Genomic DNA, 18,522 nt, shown 5'->3' on the forward strand with positions numbered 1-18,522 from the left:
CTATCGATTTTTATTCTGGAAATGCGCTAAAACGAGTAATGTTTGAAAAAGTGTTTAGTCTTTTGGCAGCAGGAAGTTTTCTTTCTCGTTTTTAGCATTTTTTATTGTCTCTATATAGATGAAATTCGGTTGATGTATTTTGTTTAATTATAATTATTTATTAGGTCACTTTATCATGTTTCTCAGTCATGTACAAAGTAACATTGAAAACATCATGGGGGCGATATTATAATGCCAGGCTCTGATATATATATTTAATTTTTAAATAGAATAGGCTACCGTGATTTTCAACGACATACACCTAATTGTCTATAATACTTGTTTAATTTAGTCTATATGAAGCTTTGAGTAAAATAACTTAACATGAACAGCAGAATTAGCTTCAGAGGATTATCCTGAAATGCTCAAATCTATTTATAAAATTTAGGTTAGCGTTTGATGAACTGTTGGTGCAATATAGAGAACTATTAGTGTTATACTTTGTTTACCAAAAAGTGCTGTTGCTTGTTGACCTACAGTGTACAGTTGATTACGTTGGCGGTTTCGCAGTCAAGTAGCAAACAATGTCAAGCTTTCCGCAAAACACTATCAACCCATCGGCCGAATCGTGGCTCAACTATCATTATCGAATACAAGGTGAAGTTACCAACATCGAAAAGGTAGGATCACAAATAAGGTAAACATCCGTATTTCCGTAATCGATGAATTTAGTAAAATGCATTTTAATAAAAAACATTAAAGGGGTGGAGGCACAATAAGCGGTTTTCGTGTTAAGTTTGCTAGTAAATTTTTTGTTATGATAAATCTGGACAATACATGAAAAAGTTATAACATCACAGTAAACTTCTATTTTCTTATGTGGATAATTTATGGCATACAATGTTATAAAAAATAATAAAGGAAAAAATACAAGCAAGAGGTAAAATCCTGAGAAACAGCTTCTAATTTTTATTTATAAAAACATTTATGGGTTGTCATGTAACAAAAAAATTGCACATAACACAACGATAAGATATAAGGTCTTAACAAACAATTGTATTTTGTTCGGAAAAGTTGCTTTCATACTGATTTTAAGGAAACACACGGTAATACCTACAAAGCCACAATACCTAAAGCAGAAAAATCTATAATAGCCTGATATAGTAGGCTATTAAGACCAACGACATACTAAAAGCCAAATACGTATAGTAATATTCACAGCAGACACAACAACGCCTAAAACTGTAGGGTGAGGGTATGAGACGATTGGGGGCTACGGGTCTGGTACAGCCACTCTTGGTGTCGTTTGGCCGCCTATTGTAAACGTAGCCGCTGTTTTATCATCGGATTGTTTGCTCCTGTTTAGGGTTATGGCGGGTAATGGATGGGGTTAGAAATTGGGTAAGGGTTGAAATTATTTAGGTTTGAATAGGTATTTTTCTGACGGTTTAGTTTCTTCCAATTTTGGTCTTATTTCTATAATATGCATTTTATCACAAGGTTTGTGTTGTTCTAATTTTGATGTTATGACAGGAGTCCGATTTGATTAGATTACCAGATTTCTAATTCATTCGACAATCTGCTAACTCAACGTTGCAGCAATACTACTTACTAAATAAATTTGCTTATTATAGACAATTTCTTAATGCAACGCTGCTTATGGCTCGAAATCCGTTTTGGCTTTGCAGCACAATAATGGTTGAAGGTTGTAGTCGGACGAGTAGAAATAGCAAATCCAATTTAGAAATATGTCATGACAACATTTTTGTACGTTCCGAAGACCTCTTTTTCAATCTTAAGCATCGTTCTTTCTCAATTTCATGTTTTTTTAATTAAACCAATTTTTTTTAATGGAGACGTAATCAAAACTACTTAATTCAAATTTTACTTCTTTTCTTCAATTTGTATAGTTTTGGGGTCGCTATAAAGTAGGCCTGTGGTAAAGGTGTGTACTTTTGGCGCAACAGGTGCCGCACATGATCTTACGCACACAACACAAGTTGCGCAATTTTTCGCTCGCAAAATCCCCCAGGAAAATGACAGTTATTGGGCAAACAAACAGTGCAGGGCGCTTGCATTAATTCTGACGTCACAATTTATGACGCGCGCCTGTCGCAAAACTAGCGAGCAGTGGAATTGACCCCGCGATTTAGGTATTTTTACCCGGTTGCAGTCGTACGACGGTCGTAAAGTTGAGCGGTGCGGGGATTAGTGCCCGGAAAAGCGAAACTAGATGGAGCAAAGTAAATACCACTCTTCTGAAAATAAGCGGCGTCATTTGAACTGTCGCAAGTTAAAGTTTGCTCTAGATCTCTATCCGTGACAAGCGTCATTCGCTTTTATTTAAAATTAGTTATTTTCAAGTGGCAACTGGGCTTTTGTTTTAAACTATTTTTAAATACAATTTCATCTTTTCAATAGCGGTTTCGGGGCCGCAATGCATTGTCGTAAAAACTCTTAAATAAACTTGCGCCAGCAAATAAAGAGTCGTCCCGTTTGGAACTTTGACGAAGCACTTCAACGTCATACCCGAGTGGGGGTATAGATTTACTGCTGTGCATATATGAGCGCTGTTAGTACCGGTGGGTTAGTTGACGCCCGTATTTCACATCAGCACCATTTAACTTTGGCGAACCTGTTATACCCAGACGGATAGAACGAAAGTCTTTTGCAGAAGGTCTTAGCGCAGAAGACTTGCAGATTTTTAATCAAGACAGACGGGAACGTTTTAAATTTTGCATCTTGAACTATTTAGGGTTGGAGAATTTTTATTTATTTTTGAATCTGTGGCGTGCGAACGTGATTTAGCTTTGCTAGCTGTAAAGGTTTCAGTCAGCAATTAAGATTTTTCAGCGTGCTAACAAAACAAAGGGAAAAGTCGATTTTTTGAAACGTATAAATATTAAATACTCTCTAGAAATGCAAAACTGACAATTGTTTTTCAATTCGGTCTGTCTGACCCTATAGATTAAACTTAAAACGCACTTTTGCAGATTTCCAAAAAATGAAATTTATTCGAAATTTTTGTTTTCAAGGACAAATATTTATTTTGACTTACATTTAAATAACGTTGATTTTAAACAGAAACTCAACGCGATGTCTTTGACAGAAGACAAGTCGGACGATGAAGAATTTGTGGTGAGTTTTCTAAACAGGTCCAACAGAAAGGAAGGATAAACGATATGCTTGACCTGTGTAAACGGAAGGGGCGAAAGTAGAACTATTTTGTTACTGAAACGACGATAAATTTTTATAGATGACGTTACAAGTTACGTCATAACAGCACGTTAAAAAGTTAACTTATAGGTTATCGTAGTATGGCGTGCGCAGATATGCAACTGAAATCTTATGGTTTAAATACATTCAAGCAGAAGAAGCAATATGGCCAGGTAAAATAGAACAAAACTTTATTTACCGGAACGCTGTTCCAGTAGCAATTATTTTACGGGAACCCGGTTTACTTTTGTCACTGGTAAACAGAGAGTCACAAAACCAAAAGGCGAAAGGCATTAACTCTCTACGAATGTTTTAAAAGGAATAAGAATTTAAACAAAGCATTTTTATATAAATAATCGAGTCCCCCTCGAAACGTCTATTGATGTATTATTTCTTATATAGCACTGGGGTTCCCTAAGCCCAAGTTGAATACAATTCTAATTGACTGAGGTTTGCGTAAATTCCACAAAATTGTTGTGGTTGCTATGTCTTAGAAAACTCACAATGAGGCCTCTAGAACAAATGGGTTCAGAAATATACTGCTTTGATTTTATCCTTTGTTTGAATATTAAATATATTTTTTTGTTTGAATATTAAATATTAAAAAACCGTAAACTAACTTGGTTAAAATAAAGCCAAAACCTCAATTTTGCTTTATAAAATAGTTGAAATTCAGGAGAAATTTTCCATTTTTAAAGAAAATGGGATCACAACCATCGCAGGCAACATCTCGAAACTCTTCGACTTCTTCAGAAACCCAAGCCAAACCTATCCAACGTCCAGCGCCCAAAGCGGCACCAAGGAGGCCAGTGTCATTCGAGGAACCCAAATCACCTACAGCAGGACCGGTAGAAATATCGTTATTTTGGTACCTTACACCGATAAATTACATTGTACCAATCAGGGATGACCGATAGACCATTGGTCTCCAACCTATGGGTCGCGACCCCATGTGGGGTCACCTAAACGTTTTGTGGGGTCACCAACTCTCACTAAATTTTGCAATTCTCATTGCGCAGTGAGTGTTAGTTTAAACTTTTTTGGTTCAAGGAGTAGCCATAGTTCTCCGGACTTGTGTATAACTTGAGCACACTTAATCGTTCGTGGTATAGTTCCAAGCACTACTTATCGGTTAACCAACGGGGTCGCTTGTAAATGCTGATTTCATTTTTATTTACATTTGGGTCGGGTATTAAAAAGTTTGGAGACCACTGCGATAGACAATTCGATTTATATGTAAACATTGTATGACAAACAACAAGGTCAAAATCGAGAAATAAAAGTATTCCAGCAGGCCAACTCAAACTAAACTCGATAGCGACTAAACATGTATAATAAAATATATATATGAAAAGGCAATTATATAGAATTTCAAACTCAATCTAAAGAGGTGTTTTCAATCTACAGCCCAGCTCTTCAACCCTGCCTCCTAACAACAGACCTCCGTCGTACGTTCAAAACTATGTGCCACCGATTCCATTTCCAATAATAAGCGGGTTCCTTGAGAAAGCAAAAGGTTGGTTGTTCTTTCGTTTGCTTTCGTTTGGTTAGCTGTTCTTGTTTTGATTGCCGAATGCAGATAGATTTTGAGATTAATTCGTTTAAGGTTGGCAAATATCTTTAACTGTTTCGAAACATTTTTTATTTAATATACATATCGCAAATGCTTCATCCGCTTGATATATAAAAAAATGGTATAGGTGGTTGAACTTACTTATAGTAGAAACACAGAAAACAATACAGAAGAAGTTGGCATCTTTTAAAGTTTTATTTAATTTACAACGTTATGGCAGAATTACTAGACAGTTATTCAGTTTAGCTCAATACAGCAGCGTTTTTACTGCCTTTTGACTTGAAATTTTTGGAGTAAAATTGGCTGACTTTACCTCAGTACAGCTCACCCCTTCTAACGTTGAATAAACGCGAAACATTTTCCCTGCTTTTTTATTTTTGTTGTTTGCTTTGCGAAGTTTCGCTTCGAGCTGCGTTATAAAAATCAAAAGTAGAAAATTAATTTCCTTAAAACAAATTACTTTATCTTTGCTTGATTCATAACAGCAATGCTTTTTAACTTACATTTAACTTGTGAAATCGATGACTCGGATTAAGACTTTTTGTTAGAAACGACTGGACTTAAACAATGGGTACACAGATGGAATATTAAATGTCAGTGTTTTAAACAAGTAATTTTGAAATGATCCAGTCAAGTCATTTGTAAATACTTGTCCAAGACAAGCCATTGTCATATAAATTAATAGTAAAATTATTAAAATTGATAAATTCGTCCGACTATGATCATTAACTCCGATAAAATATAATCCAAGATGCAACATATAGCCAGCAAATAGTTTTATGTGCAAAACTTATAAATAGTCATTTTTTTAAAGTATGTTTAATGAAAACAATTCATTTTAACCCAAGTCGTTTGTCTAAATTGCTTAAATCAAGTAAAGCCATTTGCTCAAAATACTTGTCAAATTAGGTCATTTGAAAACAGTGACGTAAGGGCACTTACAAAACAAAACTTGAAAAACCTGACGTTTTAGGGTCGTGACGTCAATTCAATAACTTAAGTCATTACAACACTATTAGATGTTGTCCAAATCAACAACCAAACTTCAAGTTTTTGTGTTATTTTTTCTTTCAGGCGACGCTTCAATGCCACTGAAAGAACAATCGTGGGTGAAAAGGTACGTCGAAGTTTCCGAGGGCAGTCTGCGCTTTTTCAATTCGCGCGATGAACGCGAGGATTCCGGGACAGTTGTTCCGCTCGCTGAAGCCTTCGTATCCGTACAAGCCAAGCGTCACATCCGCCTGGAGTCGAGACACGCAGTTCGGATTTTCAGGGCTTCGTCCGAAGCGAGAGCCTACCATTGGGTCATGGTGATATCGCGATACAGCATGGTGGCCCCCACTGCTGAAAGTAAGTGTTATTTAACTAATATTCGAGCCGAGTAACTGACGATGCCTCTTAGGAGATGAATAGATCTCCCTAAATCAGTGGTTCCTAATGTTTGATGTACTAGCAAACCTCGCTGCTCCGTAGCGATGCAGGCGAAAGTCGGTGGTGGTGTAGTGGCCCCGACTGCTGAAAGTTACGATTCTTTAACTTATATTCGAATCGTTGGACTGACGATGTCTTACAGGCGATCATTATATCTTCATAAATCAGTCATTCGTAATCTTTTTAGCGAAACATCATCCATAGGCCTTTTACTGTAGCGTATACCACTTGTTTTTTACCACTTTGGTTAAATACAGCATGGTGGCCCAAACTGCTGAAAGTATAAGCTTTGTTTTACTCATATCGAATTGAGGGACTAACTATGCCTATTAGAAAATAAATATATCCCTTTAAACCAGTGGTTCTTAATCTGTTTAGCGACAGAGCTACAAATGGCATTTTTGCTGTAGGTGTCCCTGAATTTAAATGATACTCTTTTTCGTCAAATTTACATGTTTATTGCAACCTGAAATGGATTACGAAAAAACCTCACTGCTAGCAATATCCGCTGATTTATTCATTGCTGCTGCGCATGGTATGGAACTCTGGTTTTGAACTTTAAGTTTCACTTGAAACGTTCTGTACCGCTGTTTTCGAGTTTGTTTTCATATGCGTTATGGAAATTTAGTTTCATGTTTTGACCATATTTTCATGTTGAATTTGTTGGAACTATATACAATTGTGTCATTGAAAAATATCCCAGTCAGTAACGTTCCTAACCTGTTAGAAAAATAACACGAAAATCAGCATTTTAATGTTTTGTAAAACATACAAAAAAGGTTGTTGTATTAGTTAATTATATTTCAAGTGCAACTAAAATAATGGATTTAAATTTATAAAACAAATTTAATAGGATAAAATTGCTATTGCTTTACGTTTTTAACGATTAACCAACAAAATTGCGCAATCCTTCAGATAATCACGTGATAATCGACCAGATCAACCCCACACGTTGTTGTCAACGAATATCGGGATTTCAAATAGTCGCTCTGTTTAAAGGTCATTTAAGCATTAGTTCGCGGAACTGCAATGGTCATAATGCATTATTGCATCGCGAAAGTCGTAAAAACGCTTTCGTTTTGGGTGATCGCTAGTTCCGAGTATTAGGTTTATTTGAATTGCCTGCAAATAATAGCAGGTGCTTTTGAAGGTCCCACATGAGCACTTGCCTTTTTTACAGCGACAATAAATTGTTTAGGACTGTGGTTCACAAAATCGCGGCAAACGTTATGTAAAACAACCATATCATAACGTGACAATCGCCCTGTGCTATAAAAGGCAGCGTAGTAATAGATATTTTAATTTTATCAATCTTGGTTAATGGCCGTTTTGGCCTATTCAAAAAACTGAAAAAAGGCTGCACCGTTGACAATTGTAATTTTAGGTTGTTGAAATTTCGCACAACTGCGGTATAAAAGTTGAAGAAACCATGATTTAGATCAGCGGTGCTCAAATTGGGGTCTGCGGACCAACTGGGGTCCGTACAACAGTTTCAGAGGGTCCGCAATGGAAATTAGTCTTTAAGTTTTTCAACATTAGGTTTTAGCGAATTTTTTTAAACATTATCGGTCATTATTATCTTTAGTTATGCTTTATTATTCGATCATAAAGCGTGTTTTATGATGTCTCGTGACATCATAAATCATTTATTATGCTGTACTACCTGGTCCTGCTATCAGTGAATCGTTCGCATTAGTTATAGAGTTGTTACATTAGAATGAATCGTGACTGCACTAGTGTACTACAAGAAACATGGGTCAACCGACCCTTGAATTTTTATAGGGCCGCGAAATATCCAAATAATTACAACGGGTCCTCCAGGCTAATTTTTTTTTAAAGTTTGAGAACTGCGGATTTAGATGGTCTATAAATTAAATCTCGCATGTCATGCAAGCCTTTGCATGTAATACGAATAGGATGCCAAGTGGTACTCGGTACTCATCCGAAACTAGGGTGGTCCGTGCCGATTCGATACCAAATTAATACAGCAATTTGTGTCATGGTTTTCGTTCCAACGCAGTGATTCCCCCTTGGAAGTAAATTTATCAGAAAAGAGTGTGCTAGAAAGTTATGGGGGTACTCTAAACATAATCACACTAACGCAAAGTATGGCGTTATTACGTGGTAAGTATGCTTTCGAACATTTTAATTCCACCTATTGTTTGGGTATAGTAATGATGTCATTGGTATCGGATGAAATCGTGATACTGCTTTTCTATAACATTGGGTATCAGTATCCAAATTAAATGTTAAGTTTTAGATATCCCTATAGTAGGCATGCAGAGCTTTATGATGAATTTGATTTATTGTTCAAGTCTAAGCATGTTTAAATGGTTTGCACACAGAGATGGGCCAGGGGTAGTAACACCTTTATACTCTATGGGGGAAAATATCGGCACAACTCATAATTATCTCTAAACTTCACAGGTTGGTGCACGAAGTTGAGTGGCGACAAAAGCAAGAGGGATCAGTTCGAAGAACGCTATCTCTGTCTCACAGCAGATGGACTCATTTCGTGGTACAAGAGTGAGAAAGACGACGCTGAGTGCAGGGGGAGGATACAGGTCGGGCGAATTGCATGAAAAATTAGAATTAAATTGTTGATTAAGTCTTTTTAGACCTACTCTGGAACTTTCGCGTTGCGTGCATGAGAAAGCAGTTCGAATAAATTTATTTGATGTGGTAGTAATGGTAGTAATAATAAATAAAATTTATATGTGGTAGTAATAATAAGCAGGGACGGATCTAGGATTTTATTTGGAGGGGGAATGATAAAAATTTTTTTTCAGAGATGAAGTCACAAAGTTACACATAAACGTGACGTCATAAAAAGTACCCTTAAGAACACCACACAGTTCGTTCATTTTTTTTTTCAGTTTTATGTTGGTGAGGTGTTACTTTTAATAAAAGTCAAGAGCTGTACATTAGAAGGGTGTTATAGATCTGCACAAAGCCAAAAATGCCTTATGCCAAAACGTTTTAGCGAAGTGCAAAAATAAAATTAGATTTAGGCTACTCAATTAAAAAAGGAAAAAATGCAGATTTTGGCGCCTGGTCACGTTCCTCCCCGTGGATTCGCTCCTTTCGTTAAGGAGGTTGATTGTCTTTAACTGACAAACTTTACTTGGGCAAACGTTATAACAGGAATTTTATGAAATGCAATAGAGTTGTCTTGATTCTAAGAAAGTTCGAAATATGGGAAACGATTAAATCTTTGAAAAAGTTTACTATGGCAGTCACTCAACAACGATTTAACAAAATCTCAACGACTTTGAGAAAAAACATAAAAATAGTTTATTTAGGAAAAATAGCAAAACTGTAGGCAGGCCTATTTATTTCTGTAACAAAAGAGGGGACAATACGGCCTTTGTTTACATAACTATACTTTCCTTGAAGCATATATATCTGCTGTAATTTAAACATCTCCCTTTACTCCTAGGTGAGGGGTGAGGGGGTGAGCCTGAACCCCGACAAGCGCCGGCAGCTGTGGGTGCAGACCAAGCAGCGTCAGTATGTGTTCAACTTCATCGACCAGCATGAGGCAGGCCTATGGTTCCGGTCCGCTTCCTGGCACTCACACAGGAAAAGGCTCGAGAACCCCGCCGAGTGCACGCGAAACTGAATTATTTATGCCTATAGTTTGTTATTGTTTGAATGTTGTTTCAGAATCAAAAGGCGAAAGCCGGAATTGTTGCGTTATAAAAATTCGACTTTTTTGTGTGTTTTGTCTTCATCTAAATTTTTACCCTAATAATGGCATAAAGACGTTTGTAAACAACGAAATGTCGATTTTATCGAATACGGCTTTATTATTAATGAAATTTGCTGTACGGCTGCAGGATTATTTTACCAAATTAATTGACCTTCAAAAAAAAAACGTTAACTTTAAAACAAAAGTTCAGTTTAATTTGATTATAAATGGCCACCTTAATTGTTTACAGGTGTTAGCCACTTGTAAGACTTCAATGGCCGATTTTTGCTGAAACAATAAACCCCAAAACAAAAAATATTTTATACACAATCAAATATCAGGCTCGGGCATCTGTGTGCAAGAATACTTATCTGTATGTTAAATTGGGTTTAAATCTGCCAGTATTTTTAAGGAAAGTTATTTGTAATTGGAAATTCTAGCACGCATTGTGCTTTAACATCTTGTCATACTTTTTTCGATTATGTAAAACATAGTTCAAAAAGATTTTCTGCAAATCCCAAAGTTATAGTCGGACATTCGATCAATGCAACAAACCAATATTGTTTGTAAATATGCTTCTGTGAAGCACTTTTTTGCGTTTAGTGTTACTGCTTTCGTATTTTACTTTTGGTATACAACAACATGGTTGCATTTTATCTGTACTAAACAGAACAAAAATGGCTGTGTTACAAAAAAATATCTAAAAACCACTTCTGTGTTAACAAAAGTCCACCATCTTTTTACAATTTACTATTCAAATAAACCGCCACATTTTTGACAATGTTCGAAATTTAATTCCAACACCATGTTATTTGTCTTTCTTTATTTATTGTACAAACACAATTAAAGCGCTACACAGGGGTTCTTAAACTGGGGTCCATGGACCCCTTGGGGGTACGTGAACTGATATTAGGGGGTCCATGAAGGCCAAATTAAAGTATTAGTGTATATTTAAGAAGTAAACATTTTTTCAAAAAAAAGAGTTTAATTAAAAATAAAACGTTTTACCACTGAATGTATTTACACTCCGTTTTACTTAAATCATCAGCTTATTTCTGAAAGTATATTTGTATTGTGACAAACATTTATGAAATATCAGCATATTTCTGAAGTCTATTTGATTGCGACATCAATTCATGACGTCATTTTTAAAAAATTATTGCCTACCGGGGTCCACGCGAAGCAAAAAAAATTTTAGGGGTCCGCGGTAAAAAAGTTTAAGAACCCCTGCGCTACCAGAATTTATTTTCTAAGAATTTGCGAGTCAGTCTATCAGCTATAAGTTATTTTGGCTGATAGTTGTCACTTTATTGTATATCTTTGTTCTTCGTGCAATTGCTCGCACTTTATTATATTACATTCACACACACTAGCTTGCTGGACTATCTTTTATACCACGCGCTCGTGTGACGTCACAATAAAGCACTATTACGGACGCGACGCGCGCTTCATTGATTGTTAGGCCTCGAGTATTGGAAGTTTGTCAATTGTGTATCAGAGACCTTATTATACGGTAGCAGTCGTTAGAAAAGTGCCACTTCAAAGAAAGGTATCAGGTAGCTCTGTGTGTTTATGAATTTCAATTTGACTTGCGAAGTCCAGAAAATAATTCAGTTAAAAAATACACGTCCTTATATCAACCCTATGTAGTTTCTGCATTGAAGTCAAGTGAAAACTATATATTTTTATTGTACTTAAAATGACATTACGCTTCTTTAGATAATAGCTAGCAAAAATCGCTATAAAGCTAGCAAAAATCGCTGGTTTTAAGCCACAAAAAGACAAAAGCGTTTGTTTGACAGAAAGCAGTAATATACATTGTTTAAACTTTGAACGTGGTAAACATAGTTTGGCTGGGGCATTGTTTTGTGAAAGAACGTTTCCATTAGAATTGTGCATTTACGTAATCATGTATGCAATGACATCGATTGTTTTTTTCAAGTAGGCCGCTAATACTTCTTCAGCTGTCTGTCTGCAATATTGTGACTAAATGTTACCGTGATACTACGTAAAGCCCACTCACAAATAGTGCCTATAATATGTACAGCGTAAGTAGACTGCAAGTGCAATAATCGCGTACTAGTTACAGCAGTAAACTAAGTTATATCAACGCTTTGTAGCCGAAAAACAAAGGACAGTTACAAGGCAGAGATAAATGCTCTTTCAGGTCATTACCTTTACCACGAACACATATTTTTAACTGAAAGCAACTAGTCAACTTAGATTTGCTTTCAGTACAATATCAAGATTAGCTGTAGTGTAGACTGTAGACAATATACAGTACTGACCTTAGCACAATATAGGCCTACAGTTTGTTTATGTTTAAAATGACGGAAGCTTTGTTACAAGAAAAAAGAGGAAGTAATCATGAGTACAGTAACTGATACCACAGTGACTGTTGTATACTATTGTACTAAGGAAAGTTATGGAATGGGTCGTTCAATGATAAAACTTGCTTTTCACGATTGTGACTATATGCTTCGGCATAAAAGAGTAGCTTTAGGAACAATATATACAGTTTCTATCGCTGATTTAAACACCCTAGTGGAGGCTACAGTACTAAACGAGAATAGTGTTTAAAAAAAGACTACAAATATAAATAGCTTGCGAAGTATGCGGTGAAACTTGTCATAGCGGGCCAGTTACCAATAAATCTTATAGTAGCGTTGAATAGTTGCAGCAATCTAGTCGTGACAAGACAGCACTGACCTTAAACTTCTTTGACCTGTCCAGCAAGCCTATTTATGATATCATAATAGCGTATATTTTGACTGTGTTTAGCCTGTATTAGGTCAACATTAGGCCTACGCCGTGATATGACTCAGTAACACAGCGTCATACATTAGCAGTATAATGCCATGCATGTCCTACTCGCAACAGGTGTTCTAACGGTTCGGTGTAATTTGACACAATTATAATGATGCTATGGTAGTTTAAATTCGGCTGACAGAATAGTTTGTGCTTTGCAGTAGGTTAATATTCAATATTGAATTAATCACCGCCTTGTCTAAGGTTTTGTGCTTGATTCTGACGGTCCATTGGCTTTTATACCGATACTTACACTTTATACAGATATGTTTAAAAAACCTTTTAGCAAAGACATGACGTAACAAAAAAGTAACTGAAAGTCAAAAAGCGTAACGTTAGCGACAATAGACTATAAAGAATCGATAGCTACTAGGCTAGGTTCGAATTAGCAGTTAACCTGAAGTAGGAAATTCGACTACCAATACCTACAGCTGGCAATTTTTTTTGCCCCGTCAACTAATGTGGATATTTTGATTTACCCCCTAAAGCGAGAAAATTAAACCCCTGTGGAGGGGGGGTAAATTTACCCGAGGCTAAGAAAGGCTGGTCTAATCACTGTATTTGTGAAGTTGTTTTGCTGTAAACTTATTCTCTGCTTTGATTTACGCAGGCTTCTAGTTTAAAGAAACTTGTTGCAATAGTTTCCAAGGACATGCTTTTGGCATAACAACAAGCTGAAAAAGGCTCCATTTGCACCGTCCGGCCATGTTTAAGTTCAGAAGTGACGTTCCGAGTTCGTTCAAATGGCAGCAGTCGTCGTTCACCAACAGAAGCCAAACAGGCACTTGTACCGAAATCGGACAGTTGCGCTGCAACGCTAACATGCATACTTTACTGGTTCATACGCCTTGTGTGATTATGATCTCGGGTCGCAAGCACAGCCACTTGATGGTAACCAACGCGGAGACGAATTGCGTCGAAGTCTGGAATGTGTGTCGAAAAGAAAGTAAGGCCGACTATAGGGGTGCTATAGAGATGCCGGGCGTTTCCGACATGTCGCGGCTCGCCTGTCGCAGCGAGCACTCCAAAAACGGCAGGCTCGATCACTGGCTTTGGGTTTCGTGTCCCGACAAACGCACAGTCGCCTATCTGAAGCTGAATTTAGACGCACCAAGCTCCGAGAACGTTGTACTGATTTGCGGCGAAATCTCAGACCGCTACATTTTCAGGCCCACGGCCATTGCTGTTAACAGCGGCCTGCCGGTGACCTTGGCCGTGGTGGACGGCAAGCTGTGCCTGATCAAGATTTTCCAGCAACGAGGCGAGAAATTCGAGTTCGTGACGGCGCTGAGACGGGACAAGACGGCCAAGCGACTGTGCGCAGCGTCGTACGCTTGCTACGACGAGAACGACGTCCTCTGGGTCACAAGCTTCGACACCAACACGCTTCTCAAGCACGTGGCCGGCAGCATAGACACCAAGGTGAGTTTGGGGGTCGAAAATTTTGCAGGGCTTCGGAGTCGGACACGGGTCTCGACGGAGTCGATTTTGTTTTGCTAGAGTCGGACTCGGGACTCCGGTAAGATTTCGTAAAACTACCCGAGTCCGACGTGCGCATGCGCAGTACCAAATTTCGAAACTGATAAGACCGCAAAATATGTAGATTGTAAAGGTGGAATAGCAATATATAGATGAATATTTTCCAACCATGTATTGTGGGTGGATGAATTACATAACACCTCTATAAGGAATGCTGAATATTCACCTTATTTTAATTACATAAATGGGTGAAATACAACGACTAAAACTTCACATTTGGCCGTAGTTGTACTAGGGCAGGGGTTCTTAAACTTTTTTTTACCGCGGACCCCTAAAACTATTTTTTGCTTTGCATGGACCGGGTAGGCAATAAATGCGCCAACATGACGTCATAAATTGACGTCACAATACAAATAGACTTCATAACTCTGTTTATTACGGTCCGAAATATGTGAAAGTTAAATGGAGTCTAACTATACATTCAGTGCAAAACCGTTTAATTTTTAATTAAAGTGTTTTCTTTTAAAACTTATTTACTTTTAAAGTATACACTAGTTCTTTAATTAGGCCTTATGGACCCTCTAACACTAATTCAAAAAAAAAAATTATAAAAAATAAATGGACCCCTGTTTAAGAATCCCTGGACTAGGGACTCGGGCGTCTGGTTACTTTTTGGGCGGGAATCGGGTTATTTTTATCTTCGTAGCCCTGGCAGAAACACAAAGGCAATTTGAAGTTAGTGATGATTGGGAATGAAAAATTGGTTATTTTAAGTGTTACTAAGGTAGCACGGCTTGTTAGGGATAACAGCTAATCATACGTTTCAATCAATTCCTAAAATAAGATCGCCATGGTAATAAAATGGCGATCTGGTGGATTGCTAAGAGACCTGATATATGCGTTGATTATTGTAGGAGCTGCAGTGTGAAAACAATTTTAGGCCTATTTTTTGGTTCGAATTATTTGTTTGTTTTTATAACTCATTGCCTGTGTGTAAAATAAAAAAATATTGATAGCCATTTGACAGATTAATCAGCAAATTCTTTCACTTCAAAAGGTAATATCGACTGATTCGGGCGTTCAAGGCCTTACGAACAGTTTCGTCGCCGGCCACCCAGTGATCGGATGTTGTACAAAAGAGAACCGCGTGGTGGCGCTAAAGGACGACGACGGCGGTCTAAAGCGAAAAGACTTCTTGCCGCGGCTGACCAGGACCTTTGCCCCCCTCTTCGTGACCTTTAACCCCGACGACTCGACCTGTGCTGTTGCCTCACGGTGCGCGCTGGAATCGAACCCGGTTATCACGATTTATGTCGTGGATACCGACCAGCTAATTTAAGGCGGATTTTTTTTTATTTCGACTGATGATAAATGGTGTAAGCGAAAAGAGGATTTTTTATGATAAATCTTTACAACTAATTCATCCGAACTCGGTGGTATGGTTTTTGTTGGATACCGACGAGCAGATTTAAGGCGGTTGTTTTCATTTCGAATGATGATAAATGTTGGAAGCGAAATAAGGATTTTTTTATGATAGATATTTACAATTAATTCGAACTAGGTGTAAGTTTTTTGTTTAATGCGACGAAAAAATGTTAAGGCGGATTTTGATTTATTTTAAGTGTGGATAAATGTTGAAAGTGAAATGAGGATTTTTTTATGATAAATATTTACAATTGATTCGAACTTGCTAGTATGGTTTTTGTTGGATACCGACGAAAAAATTTAAGGTGAATTTTTTTTTTATTCCAAGTGTAGATACATGTCAGAAGAAAAGTGAGGAATTTCTTATGATTAATATGTACAAAAAAACGTGAACTATAGGTAGTACGATTTTTGTTAGGTACCGCCAATAGTTTTGCATTCCACAGTTTTTTCAATTGTAAATTAATTTGGAATAGGATTAAAATTATTACGAACAGTAATAAATTTAACCGTGCATAACGATTTAAGAGCGGACGAGTGAGTTTTGGGGCACCTATTTTTATATTTTTGTATGTGAAAAATTAAATTTGCTCACAAAGAAAAGAATTTTGATCGTAACGCTGAATATTATCTACTTCTGTATCGGCTTTGTCATTTTGTCTACGTCTTAGAGACCATTCGTTACTATTTAGGTGGCAGTTATCGCCAAATGACTTTTGGGCACACTTTTGTAAGGTGTGGATAAATTTTTGATACGAAAAAGGTTGCTCAAAGTGACATAAACCTTAATCATGCTTACGTATAAATGTTACCTGTCATTTCGTCTCAAATAAAGGTTTTATTTGTAAAATGTTGTAGCTATACTGCGTAGGCTTCCTAACTATTTTGTATAGTTTATCTTTTATGCAACTGTGATTTTTTTAACGTTTAAGCAGTGTTACTATATAGTTGGACTTTATCGTACAACTTGAATTACGGCATTTTGCTGTTACATTTTAAATTCTATACACAGTAAATCCAGAGAAAATAATAAAGAGTCTTACTGTCGTTGCTTGGTTCCTCGATTAAATATGTCCTTTCCTCGTAAATTATTGATGTGAACGTAAAAGCACGAGCGCTTATGGATGAAAATGCATTACAGAAACTTTAAAAAAACTGTTACATATATAGCTTAGAGTCCATTGATTTTTCCTGTTAAGAAATCACGTATAAAACTTTATACAACTTTTGGCCGTAAATAATTTGTTTTTAAGTTAAATCGGAAACGTGACTAAATTTTAGCATACCGCTATAACGGTGTAACGTAAAGAACACCACACAGTTCGTTTATTTTTATAAAGTTAAACAGAGGTGATATAACTTACAATAGAAAAGTGCATTCCAACGATTTCACCGCTACACGCAAAGCGTAAATAATTCCGATATTAAATTGGGATTGGACCGCCACTAATACTAGCTTTGTATCGGACGAGTACTGTAGCTATCACATGACATCGGGTATCGGCTCCGGACCGATCACATGGGTACCTCACCACCTTTTACACTGTTCCATATGTACTGTTAAAGGTTTATCGACAGGTGAGGTGTGTCCAATAAATAAAGGGAACAATCTTGTCCGGTTCGCGGAAACTATTTTAGTGCACTGGGTTGACATACCCTTACAGTGGCTTTTTTTATCGATAAAGTTACATGTTAAACGTAGGGATTCCAAAATCTACCAAGCGTCAAACTTTTCCAAGCGTCAACAAGACTGTTGAATCTTCTTTTCTGTATTAAAAAAGCTGATGTGACAGGGGGGTCGGGAACCTAAGGCTCGCGAACCATATATGGCTCTTTTTTTGACGACACATCGCTCTTTTGATGTAAGAATTTCGCTTGCAGAAAACTCTAAGCTATCATTTCTCAGCATGATCTCAAGTAAAACTGCACGCGGCCACGACCGCTTTCCTAACTTTTCCTTTCTAACACACATAATAGCAAATTTTCTGCGCTTCGCGCGAATCTTATTTGCTTTGGGAGACTGTTATCCTGTTTGAAGGAATCCCTGAATATCCAAAAGGCCCTTTTCGTTTAACGGAACTTCGTAATCAAAGTTGCGCAAACCAAGCTAATTCATTTTTGGTGAATAGCATGTCGTGACTTGTTGTGTCCTTTAAAAGCTTAAAAGAGAACAAAATAGGCAGCCTATATAACTAGATGTTAAAAAAGTGTTATATGGCTCTTATAGAAATAAAACCAATATTTTTTGGCTTATATGACCCTTAGCTAAAACGGTTCCCGACCTCCTGTTGTATACTTTGTTTAAATATGACAGTATTGGAAGGTTAATTAAGATATGAACTGGCCTTTACAATAGCCTCCCAGTCCAGTAGATCTAAGTGTAATTACTGGATAACTAGTAACTACATCCTCAGAATACTTTTTATGTAGTGAATCTGCGAACTTTTGTGTTGAAATATTGTGGTTAAACGTATGAAATCGCCTTAGAGTTAAGTGGTAAGAATTTGAAAACAAAATCCTTCGTTAAACAACGAAAAAAACAATTGAATTAATTCTTTTTTCGGAAAAACAAAAGCTAACAACAAGAATATTAAAGCCCACAGATGTTAAAGAGTTATTACTAAACGTTCAAAATGATATCTACTTCTTAAAAAAATGATACCTATGGTTTTGATTTTCTTATTACGTCAACCTCCAACCACTATGCTCCAAAAGCTAACAAATTTGTAGGCGCAAACTTTTACAGTTAAGAAGAGTTGTTCGATTTTGGGCCACCGTCAAATAGCAACCAAAGAACTTGAAAACCGTTGTTTGCTTTTTCAATACAGATTCAACAATATGGTTGCGCGGCCGCAAAAACCTGCTCGATTGAGTCGAAAAATTCTTTTGTCAGTGGAAAGATTTGTTAAGACTTCCTATA

At 36.9% G+C, this 18,522-nt stretch overlaps 2 protein-coding genes across 2 annotated transcripts; both read left to right on the plus strand.

Annotated features, from left to right (window-relative positions):
* Window positions 1-563: 563 nt before the first annotated feature.
* On the plus strand, window positions 564-9,821 carry LOC146138722 (uncharacterized). Its single transcript, XM_083394663.1, has 7 exons — window positions 564-659; window positions 3,064-3,117; window positions 3,872-4,063; window positions 4,603-4,711; window positions 5,843-6,118; window positions 8,627-8,763; window positions 9,639-9,821. The coding sequence occupies exons 1-7, from the start codon at window positions 564-566 to the stop codon at window positions 9,819-9,821; spliced, it is 1,047 nt and encodes a 348-aa protein (XP_083250789.1).
* A 3,491-nt stretch (window positions 9,822-13,312) lies between these two features.
* On the plus strand, window positions 13,313-16,649 carry LOC146138723 (uncharacterized). The gene is made up of 2 exons (XM_083393972.1): window positions 13,313-14,120; window positions 15,235-16,649. The coding sequence occupies exons 1-2, from the start codon at window positions 13,404-13,406 to the stop codon at window positions 15,514-15,516; spliced, it is 999 nt and encodes a 332-aa protein (XP_083250098.1). The 5' UTR covers window positions 13,313-13,403; the 3' UTR covers window positions 15,517-16,649.
* The last annotated feature ends 1,873 nt before the right edge of the window (window positions 16,650-18,522 follow it).

This window comes from Ascidiella aspersa, chromosome 7 (assembly GCF_963924565.1).
Source record: "Ascidiella aspersa chromosome 7, kaAscAspe10.2, whole genome shotgun sequence".
Classification (NCBI taxonomy): Eukaryota; Metazoa; Chordata; class Ascidiacea; order Phlebobranchia; family Ascidiidae; genus Ascidiella; species Ascidiella aspersa.